The 11,975-nt window shown below is 35.4% G+C and overlaps 1 protein-coding gene across 1 annotated transcript; it reads left to right on the forward strand.

Moving 5' to 3' along the window:
* Positions 1–2,647: 2,647 nt before the first annotated feature.
* On the forward strand, positions 2,648–7,067 carry LOC137946904 (ARF guanine-nucleotide exchange factor GNL2-like). Its single transcript, XM_068793186.1, has 3 exons — positions 2,648–3,379; positions 3,480–3,868; positions 3,974–7,067. The coding sequence occupies exons 1-3, from the start codon at positions 2,648–2,650 to the stop codon at positions 7,065–7,067; spliced, it is 4,215 nt and encodes a 1,404-aa protein (XP_068649287.1).
* Positions 7,068–11,975: the final 4,908 nt, after the last annotated feature.

The raw sequence follows: 11,975 nt of genomic DNA on the forward strand, positions 1-11,975 counted from the left end.
TATTTCTTCAATGAGTTATATTTTTTTATCAATTCGAAGCATTCGACAAACACCCGTTACCCATAGCAACACTTTATGACATGTATTCGTTGAAGGATTGAAAGGTGTCCATTTGTTTCTTTGTTGTCGGAGAAAAGAGTACATCAAACTAGAGTTGATGAGCAGGATGTTCTTCCTTTTAAGAAGGGTTAATGCACTTACCCAATGTTGGAAAATACTTTATTGTGTTTAGTGCCCAAAATAAAAAATATAATGTAAACAAGAAAATGGGTTAATTTTTATAATATATTTAAATAAATCATATACCGAAATAAATAATTAACCTAAACAAATATGATTACTACCCTAATAAATAATTTAAAGTAGTATTAAAATATAATAATATATTATTTAATTAAATAATATCACTTTTAAATCACTAAATTAATATAATTATAAAAATAATAAATATAATAAATATATATTATTTTATTAATAACATACGATAGAGCTTTATGTAGTTTAAATTAATAATATATTTTCAAAAAATTAAAATTTATTAGTTTAATTAATTATAAAAAATAAAATAATTAAACAAAAATACTTTATCAAATGCTTAATTTAATAATATTTTAATTATCACTCTTAAATCACTAATTTAATATAGTAATAAAAATATTAAATAAATAAATATAGTGTTTTATTAATAACATAAGATAGATTTTTATGTAGTATAAATTAATAATATATTTCCACAAAATTAAAAATCATTAGTTTAATTATTTATAAAAATAGAATAGTTAAAAAAAATACTTGATCAAATGCTTACTTTAACAATATTTTAATTACCACTCTTAAATCGCTAATTTAATATAGTTATACAAATAATATAATAAATAAAAATATATATTATTTTATTAATAACATAAAGAAAGATTTTCAAGTAGTATAAATTAAAAATATATTTCCAATTTTTTAAAAAATATTAGTTTAATTAATTATAAAAATAGAATAATTAAACAAAAATACTTTATCAAATGCTTACTTTAATAATATTTTAATTATCACTCTTAAATCACTAATTTAATATAGTTATAAAAATAATTAATATAATAAATATATATTAATTTATTAATAACATAAAGACTATTTTTACATATTATAAATTAAAAATATTTTTTCCATTTAAAAAAATATATATTAGTTTAATTAATTATTAAAATAGAATAATAAAACAAAAATACTTGATCAAATGCTTACTTTAATCCTATTTTAATTATCACTCTTAAATCACTAATTTAATATAGTAATAAAATAATTAATATAATAACTAATATAAATAAATATAGTATTTTATTAATAACATAAGATAATTTTTTACGTAGTATAAATTAATAACGATGCAAGGGAGACCGAGACTGAGAGGGCAGGAGGGAGTGTCAACACGAAGGAAAGTGGATGAACCAGGATTTCGAGGGGAATCCTAAATCACCCACTTTACTCAAGAATGAGTTCAAGTGAATAAATGGGTTCATCCATTTGAGCTCACCTCCGGTCCGCATACTAATGTGTTTGGGTCAAGTGATACAGTAATCTCTTACACTTTCACTTGACCCGCATGTGTACTAACACCCCCATGTTCATTTTCTTTCACTACAAGTGTTGTTGACAAATTAGGAAATCAACAAAGGGTTGAGTTCTTGTGTTAGTCATTGGTAGATGTTTATCTACTTGTTTGTTGGAGTAGCACATCATCTAGGTCCCACCTATGCAAATACCTAAACCCTAAACCACTAGGTAAGAAGTAAAGAATTTATGAACTTTGAGAAGACAAAGAAGATGGGAGGAGGAGGTCTTTTCCCCCACATATTGAAAAGGTTGGACACTAGATAAGGGGAGGACCTACCTCTCCCCTCCCCCTTCCCTTCTTCATCTAACTAGAGGGACCACATTGTTGTTATAAAAATATCTTTAAATATTATATCCTTAAATCTTAATAATTAAACAGTATACTTATAAATATCTGCTTTTTTCACTTAATTAAATAATTGCATTATTTTGGTCACATAAAAATTTATATTAAATTTAATAAATAATATTTATATTTAAATTTATCTACATAAAGTAATTTTTAATCGAATAATATAATAATATTATCTAGTTCAAAATAATTATATGTAGTCCATAACTCGAAGTCTTAAATTGTCGGGTATCCAATATTTCAAAATTATAATAAAAATAGGAAAAATAATTACTTATATGTTTAATAAAGAAATATAATAGAGTGGTTTGAACTGATTTAACTTTAATGGTAGCCGTTCTCTCATCAGCGTCAGAGACTCAGAGCAATGCAATTCCGTCAGAGACTCAGAGCAATGCAATTCCGTCATCGTCAATTGACTCAATTCATTCTTTTTAGACACAGACCCGAAATCATTGGCGCCCAAGTCGAGAATCTATTACTTCCCTTAATAGTAGTTAGCAACCTGAAAGAAACCCAAAAAAAAATGTTTAAGGCCAAAATGGAAAGAATTAGTCAGCCTTCTGTTTGCCTCGTTTGATGCACGGAGCTTTCGAGATTGGCCCTCGCATAGAGAGAGGTTTTGCTTGCTTTCCAACCGTTTTTTGAAACTTTTGAGTAAAACCGCTTTGCATTTGTTTCATAGCAATGGCGAAGGCAGAGATTTCGAACAAGGAAGAAGGCCAAGAGGAAGAAGAAGCAGAAGCAGAAGCAAAAGCAGGAGGAGAAGAAGAAAAAGAAGAGTGTTCGTCGCCAGAGCCATGGAAAATGAAAAGCAAACAGAGAAATCAGAAACATCTCGCACTAGCCTGCATGTTAAACACCGAAGTTGGGGCTGTTCTTGCGGTCATTCGTCGAAGCCCCGACCACCAGAATTCTCATTTTCTACCTTCCCAGGAAGACGTTTTCGACCCCCCACTGCTCAATTCTCTCAAATATCTCAGATCGTTTATCTTCAGTCTGCAACAAGAATGGAGAACTGTTGACCCATTAACCTACCTCTCCCCTTTCTTGGACGTGATTCAGAGCGACGACATCCCGGCCTCAGCAACAGGGGTTGCCCTTTCCGCCGTCCTAAAAATCCTCAAGCTCGAAATATTCGACGAAAAGACACCCGGGGCTCGTAATGCAGTCAATTCTGTGGTTTTGGGACTCACCAACTGCCGACTTGAGAGGACGGATCCCTTTGCAGAGGATGCTGTGATGATGAGGATTCTGCAGGTTCTAACGACAATCATGAAGAACCCATCCTCGTTTCTTCTCACCGGTGATTCTGTGCAGGCCATTGTGAACTCGTGCTTTCAGGTGGTCCAGCAGTCGGCAAGCAGAACGGATTTGCTTCAGAGACATGCAAAGCACACAATGCATGAATTGATACAGGTTATCCACCTCTTCTGTCATGGATTCTGTTTGATTTTGCGATTACAGATATCATGGGATACTAAGGTTGGTCAATTACTAAGCAAATGAATCGCAACAGCTGATCTTCTCGCGGCTGCCAGATGTTGAAGCCATAGAGGGTGCAGAATCCGGTGTAGAGGATGATGATTCTATAGGACGTTCTGGTTACGGCGCCCGTTGCATGGTCGATATTTTTCAATTTTTATGCAATTTAATGAATGGCGCTGAAGGGACAGAGATCGATGGAATGACTGCGGTCACAGACGACGAAGTTCAACTTTTTGCCATGACATTGATTAATTCTGCCATAGAATTGGGAGGCGAAGCCATTGGGAAGCATTCCAAACTTCTGAAAATGATCCAGGATGATCTCTTCTATTATTTAATCCAATTTGGAGTCTGCTCGAACCCACTCGTTTTGTCCATGATCTGTAGCACCGTCCTCAATCTCTACAATTCTTTGCGTGGGTATGCTATGCTAACGCACGTCGTAGCTTTGATTTTTCGCCAGAGTCAATATTTGTTATATTCATGAAGTCATAGCAGATTGAACATCCGCATTTGCACTTGCAGGTCTCTTCGACTTCAACTTGAAGCTTTCTTCACATTTGTTCTGTTCAGAATAGCAGCTAACAGTAACTCGCCTCAGCTTCAGGAAGTTGCAATGGAGGGAATTATAAACTTCTGCCGGCAACCCAGTTTTGTAATTGAAGCATACGTAAATTACGATTGTGATCCAATTTGCAGAAATGTCTTTGAAGATATTGGAAAGTTGATTTGTAGGAACGCTTACACCGTGACAAGCTCATTGTCCAGCAATCAGATTCAAGCCTTTGAAGGCCTGGTAACGATTATATATACTATTGTTGATAACATGATTGTTAAGCAGGCAGACCTTGCGACAGGCACAATTGAGCTTACCGAGTATAAACCCTTCTGGGTCGAGAGGTGTAAGAATTTTAATGATTCAGAGACTTGGGTTGAATTTGTTAGAACTAGAAAGCAACAAAAGAAGAAGATTTTGATGGCCGCGAATCATTTCAACAGAGATGTAAAGAAGGGACTGGACTACTTGAAAATTTGCCATTTGGTTCCTGATCCTCCTGATTCCAAGAGCATTGCTTACTTCTACAAATATGCACCTGGTTTGGACAAAAAGAAGATTGGAGATTACCTAGGCGAACCAGATGAGTTTCATGTCCAGGTTCTCAAAGAGTACACTGATACATTTGATTTTACTGGTGCGATTCTTGACACTGCTCTGCGAACTTTCCTTGAAACTTTCAGACTCCCAGGAGAATCACAAAAGATTCAGAGAATCCTTGAAGCATTCTCAGAGAAATTCTACGAGCAGCAATCCTCAGAGATGTTTGCGAGTAAGGATGCAGTCTTCATTTTCTGTTATTCTCTCATCATGCTCAACACGGACCAACACAATCCACAAGTAAAGAAGAAGATGACTGAGGAAGAGTTCATTAGAAATAATAGATCGATAAATGGAGGAAAGGATCTTCCTAGAGAGTATTTATCTGAACTGTTCCACTCCATTTTAAATAATGCTATTTCACTATTTAGGCAAAAGGGTGCAACAATGGAGATGACTCCAAACCTGTGGGCTGATTTAATCAACAGAACCAGCAGTGTTGAACCTTTCATGTTATGCAGTTGGGAGCCTCTGATTTGTAGAGAAATGTTTGTCGCCATCTCTGGGCCTTCGGTTGCAGCTCTTTCGGCAATCTTTGAACAGGCAGATGATGATGAGATCCTTCAAGAATCTATTGAAGGGCTGATATCTATTGCCCAAATTGCATCACACGGATTAGAAGATATTCTTGATGAGCTTCTTGCTTGCTTATGCAAATTCACTGGGTTGTTCAATCCTTATATCTCCACAGAAGAGAGTATCTTTGCTTTCAGCAATGATTTGAAGCCAAAAATGGCGATTCTTTCTCTCTTTACCATTGCCCACAAATTTAGGGAATCAATAAGAGGGGGATGGAAAAACATTGTTGATTGTTTGCTTAAACTCAAGAGGCTCAAATTATTGCCTCGATCAGTATTAGAACTCGATACTCCATCCACCACTTCTAATGAATATCTGAAGCATTATCAATCAGAAACATGTGTTATTTTGCCTTCTTTTCATTCTGGGTTTGGTAGCACCCACCCGGTCTCAAGCATGATGTGCCGATTCTCACAGCTCCTATCACTGGACAGTACAGAAGATTCTTCAGCTAATGCAGGAAATGATTTTGAACAAAATTTGATGATAATTCGTCAGTGTGGGATCGGTAACATCTTTTTGGAGAGCTCAGACTTGCCCATAGAATGCTTACAAAACCTTGGGCGGGCCTTGATCTTTGCAGCAGCAGGGAAAGGACACAAAGTCAGTCCTCCAACTGAAGAAGAAGAAGAAGCAGTTGGCTTATGTTGGGAGCTTCTTGTGCTCATTACTTCAATACATATTGAACAGTTCCCAATCTTTTGGCCCACTTTCCATGATTATCTTGTGCGAGTTACTCAGTTCCCATTTTTCTCACCTTGCCCATTCACCGAGAAGGCCATTGTTGGCCTTCTAAAAATTTGCCAGAAACTTCTAGATTCATCTCAATCCAACTGCCACAATCAGGAGCTCATCTTCGATTCCGTAAATGTTGTGTGGAAGCTTGAAAAAGAAGTTCTCGATACATGTTGTGAAAGCATAACCGAAATCATAAGCAGAATCATAATAGAGTGCCGGAATAACATACAAAGCCCACTCGGATGGAGGATGCTTCTACACTTTTTGACATTTACAGCCTGCCACCCTGAAACTAATGATCAAGGAGTTGAAGCTCTAATGTCACTATTATCAGATGAATACAGCCTCAACAAATTTAACTACAGCATTTGCATAGAGTGTGCATTTAGATTTGCAACGCATGAGGTCAGCCCCTTAGAGAAGGGCATGAAACTTGTACAACTCATGGAAGATTCTGTCAAATTGCTAGTCCAGTGGCACTGTTTGGGAAACTCAGACACAAGCAGCATCAGCAACACAAGCAGCTCTTCTGCAGAGGGTTTTTCAAAGGCAAATACCAATTCCCCATTAAGCATGTTCATGACAGTGGCAGATGCACTAAGAAAGACTTGCTTGGATCCTCGAGAGGAGATAAGAAACCAGTCAGTATTGTCGTTATCAAACATATTCCTTTTGGCCAAGGAACTGGATTTCAGTCCTGCCACTTGGGTATCTTGCTTTAATAATATATTCTTCATAACAATTGATGATTTATATGAAAGGATGGTGAAGTACTCCAGGAGGACTAACTCAGAGAAGGAAATGAAAAGTATGGAGGGAACATTGATGTTGGCTATGAAGCTCTTGGTTCGAGCTTTCCTGAAATTGCTGATGCCTCTTTCAAGATCACAAGATTTTAAGCAACTTTGGTTGGGTTTTTTGAGAAGAATGGATGCTTTTATGAAGGGTGACTTTGGGGTTTCTCATGATACACAGTTACAGATACTGGTTCCAGAGCTATTGAAAGAGATTATCACAGAGATGAAGGAAACTAGAGTCTTAGTGCAAGGGGAAGGAGATGAGCTATGGCAGATAACTAATATTCAGGTTCAGTGGATAGCTCCTTCTGTTAAACAAGAGCTATTTCCTGAACAAGAGGAATATTAGGATGCCCAAGAGTATTTCTAAATATCATTAAAGCTTTAACTTGTGGATTGGGCCTTTGACTCAATGGCCACATCAGGGATTTCCAGTGTTAGGTCTTGAGTTTAAGTTTTGCCTCAGAAAGTGGGCATAGTATGTGTGTGTATCAATATACAAAAAAATTATAGTGAAAATTATAGCGAAAACTGAGTTTCTATACATCAAAGTTGCCAAAGTTTAGGAGGAAATGCTTACTCCAACTACAAGCCAATGTTTGCTATGTGAATATGTTACGTTCAATAACTAGAACTTCCAACGGGCCTCTATTGCATCAGATGCTTGCCAAATTTATAGCTCACAGAAATTTTAAAATGAAGAGTCACTTTTGTACAATTTTGTTTAAGACGTGAAAGAAGGAAAACTCTGGTGTTTTGGTCATCTGATGTCTTCATACTCATCGGATAGAATTTCTCCATAAATCCAAAGTTCTTGAAATGAGACTAAACTATAGAAGATCCTACATCAAACTTCCAGCGCTTATTCACATGGCAAATTCCAGGGATAATCAACAGAATTGGTTGCATCAAGCGAAATGCCCCATGCTTATGGTAGCAAATTCCAAATACAACCCAAGACAGCCCTTCTTCTCATCATTACCTTCCAATGGCTTGAATGATCAAACTGTGGTCTTCTTCTCATTTTCAATTCTCTTTATTTCAGCAAGTCTTCCAGCCCAAGCTCTTTCTCTGCCAACTGCTGCCATCTTGTGCTCTATCCTATCCATTCTCTTCCTCCTCCTTTCATTTCAACCTGTTCAATAGATTCAAAGAATTAAAAAGAAGCTTCAGATATTTTCAAGTAAAAATAAAAGGCACAGAACACATGTAAGTCTCCTTTATTCCCATTGGAAAGATGCAACTGATTCCAAATTCTTGCTACATTCTCCTAGTGTCGTTCTATTTTTTTAACTAACCGATTTCTCGGTTTAGGATACACAAAATGACACCGAAAAATGAAGCCAAGCAAATGAAAGGTTGGAAATATTAACTGATCTCTAATTCATACAACTTCATATTGTCATCCAAAGCAGTATGGATGGTGAAGTGGAGTATGGAAACCTAATTACATAATGCAAACACGCGTCAATTTAGTCTTCCATCTTAATGAGTGACAATGTATCAGAAAGATTTCTATGTTTTCTTTTCCAAGCACTTAAAGTGATATTCAATAATACGAATCTATTAGAAGAGCAAGTCAAATTGATCCTTGTTTTATTTTCCTAAACTTTCTAATATAATTATATCAAAGTAATGGGGAAAATCTATTTATCGGCACAGATAAACCACATTTAAACCAGAGAGCTTCTCCTGGCATCTTTTCTCGCCAATAGTTTTTTAGTTTGGGTCATAACAAATGACAATGTAGAAGAGAACTAAGTCATAACAAAGTCAAAGTATTCATTAACCTCAAAACGATCATGACTTCTCATTTTCATGTTTGTGACAGCTTGGTTGATCGTGTGGAATAAAGGCAACAACATTTTACAAAGTATGAAGAGAGGCGTTACATAATCCTCAATCTTATGGGTCAGAGTGTGAGATTCATTTTTAGAAGTTTCCCCTTTTTTTAATAGAGAATGAGAAAGAGAATTCATTAAGAAAGCCCAAAGAAGCAACAAGGGTAAAAGAAAATGGGGACAGTACAATAGAGGAGCAAAGCAAAAGCAAACAAGAGTACAGTGGAGAAAAAAGACAGTAAATAGCTTTATTTTTCTATTCAAATATTTGATGGCAGTAAATAGCTTGCCAACAAACTCTAGTGTCAAAGGAAAGCATGACTACCACATCCTCAAACCAAACACACAGCCAAATTCAACCATGCAAGAACTTACAAAATCTCCTAAAGAAAACAATCTTCCAGCATCTTACCCTCTGTGCCCCTGAAAAATTCCTCTTCACTGATATCCTATTTAAAATTCAATGTAAAACATATTTTTCTTTGAAAATGTTTACATATAAAACACAGTACAACTAAGGAGTCCTTCTTGCCCAATAAAACTGCACAATAAACAACTCAAGTCAGTCACTCTTGTAAGATGTCTCCTCCTCTTCCCTGGTTTTCATTTGGTACATGGTTGCTACCTTATAAACTCATATAACCTACTCGTCTTCCCAACATTTAGTTTTCGCTGTAACCGTTTCTGTGATTCATCTGCAATGACACATTTTTACTGATCGATGTATAGCTGAGCTTGCTTAGCCAAACCTCGACAGAAAAAATATGCAGATATTTCTGCAGTTAAATAAAAGTTATGGTTGATTAATTCAAGAATTCATCATCATAAATAGTAACAATGTTTGTAATATCAAACTGATCTGAACAGAAATGTAATTTAATATAGTACCATACGGATCCTGCATTGAAACAAAAACAAACGCAAATAAACGCATCGAAGAGAGAGGACACAGGATATACCAAAATACAAGCCTTGTCTTGCTTGATTCTCATTTTGCGGTTCGTTCCCTGTACGCTTCCTTCATTAGGTCGACTACTTGGGATCGGCTCCTCAGGCACGTACAGAACCCAACCATAAGGACCTGAGTTGGATTCAATCGTTTCAGAACAACGAACGTGTGACCACGCACATTATTATAAATGCAGCAGAGAGACGAGAACAAGCAATTACACCGATATCCGCAAAGAGCACTACTTAAATAACAGGTGGTTTAGGGCTGGCCCTCTTTCTTCGAGACTTGGTGAGGGCCTGCGTTTCGGGAACCGTTGTCAGTGAGGCTGTGGAGTTGTTGCAGGTTAGAAGGTGGGAACCACCGCGGAATCAGTTAAGTCTGTAATGGAGCCGCCACCAACCGGGACCTTAAAATTGACCGAGAGGAAACAGGAGAAAGGGGGAAATGAGTGAGCGACCGCTGGGCTAATGATAACGACCGTAATTTTTGTAAGGGCTCCGCCGGGAAACATCCCTCGCTTCTCTCATCCTGATCACAGCTTTGATTCCAGTCTCTTTCTCTGTTCGTTCCCACGAATTACATGGAACAGAGTAAGTGAAACGACATCGGGCCGGGATTCCAATTTATTTGAGCGGTAAAAGATGGCCAATATATTTGTCAAGTTTACTCGATGATGAGACCTGGCTTTACCAAATATTTGTTAATATTTTTATAAATAAAATTTATAATTATTATTGATTTTAAAATATTATGGATTACATTTAACTTATTATTTTAATTATTTATATTCTGATTAATTACTTAAATAAAAAATCTTTTTAAAATTAGTAACTTTAATAATATTTAAATTAATTTATGATTACATATTAATTTATTTTTAGTAAATAGACTTATTATATATAATTTGATATTTTAAAATAAAATAAAAATATTAAATTTATAGTTATGTAATTAAATTACTCATAAAGTTCATAATTATTTACCATTACTAATTTAATTCATAATCATATAAATATTATATTATACAATTTAAAAATACTAATGTTAGATTATAGGGTTTAATTCATTGTAAAGCTTAGTGATAAAAAAAAAAAGAAGAAGTAAGAGATGAAAGAGAGCGTGTCCTCTTACGTTATTTTAGGGTTAACTGATCTCTCTCAAATTTATATTATAAAATATTAAAAAATAAAAAAGTGCGCTTTGGCCACTTTAAGAGAAAATAAGCAAGTATAAAACTTAAACACATCATAATCTCTCAGCAACTAATAGATTTTATAGTTCCAAAGCATTTTCCATGGCATGGGTAGAGAACTGAATGGTCAATGTCCATGTCTTCTCCAATGGTGGTATGGAAGTTTAAGGCCAATATAAAAGTTTACCTGATCTCATGAAGCTAATAGTTGGTCAACCGTAGTAGGAAGCATTATTTATTTTTTGTTCTATATATTAACATTATCATGAAGATGTCACCATTACAATACCTTTAAACTAAATATGGGCATAGTTGACATTTTGGACTTCCTCGTGCATCCCAACAAGTCTGAACTCGACATGAGATGGTCGATTAAATGATATTTTAAAGGTAATCAATCCATTTACTAAAATATTATTCTTATATTAGGAGTAATCCACCTTTTCGTATAAATGAAAGGTTCACCCAGATGAGTTTACATGTCAATAGTCGAGTGATTGAGATTTTAGAAAGATTGTGAAGAAAGGTTCAATTAGGCCATTAGCATTAACAAGTGATAGATAGATAGAGCAGATTAGAGAAAGAGGATTGGTGATCAACCATGAGCTTGCCCGAAACAAAACAAGTTGGGGTAAAAATAAAGGCTTTGAAGGACTTCTCAACTTTAACCTGAAGAATATAAACAACAGAGATTTCCAGTTCCAACGAATTAATTATCATAATTAAGGTTCCATTTTTATACACTTGACAGATTCTGCTTCAGAGCCTTAAGATCCATTTTTCCTCTTCTTTGTCTTCTTTCCTCCGATCTTCTCGCCTGTATTTACTGTCCTGTGACGCATGCAGTTACGCAGAATTTACACGCATGACGTTCTGTTTAAGAACTCTTTTTTTGGAAATAAGCAAACCCACCGTCGCGTTAATTTCGACGATTGATAGTAAACTACCACGATCAGGCTGTTGCAGGAGAGAAGACTTTTTTGAATCTTTGATCTTTACTCCATCAATAATTCAAATTGAATACTGAATACCCATTAAATTAAAACGAAATTGTCATCATGATTCACTGGTCATGGCATTATTATATGCGTTAATTATTGACAAAAAAAAAAAAATCGGAGTCAATTAAGAAAGAGCCTTCTGCGTCCAGAACTCTTTCCTCCCAAATAATGTATATATAGTAAAGAGAACGGCTAACGTCTTCTCCTCCTCAAATCGAGGCGTCTTCGGTTGGATTTTCCAGCATTAGCGCAGCAGTCCTAAGTTTGGAAA

This window comes from Aristolochia californica, unplaced genomic scaffold (assembly GCF_029961685.1).
Source record: "Aristolochia californica isolate CCGP_79_NKW_82.1479 unplaced genomic scaffold, dmAriCali1.0.hap1 SCAF_12, whole genome shotgun sequence".
NCBI lineage: Eukaryota > Viridiplantae > Streptophyta > Magnoliopsida > Piperales > Aristolochiaceae > Aristolochia > Aristolochia californica.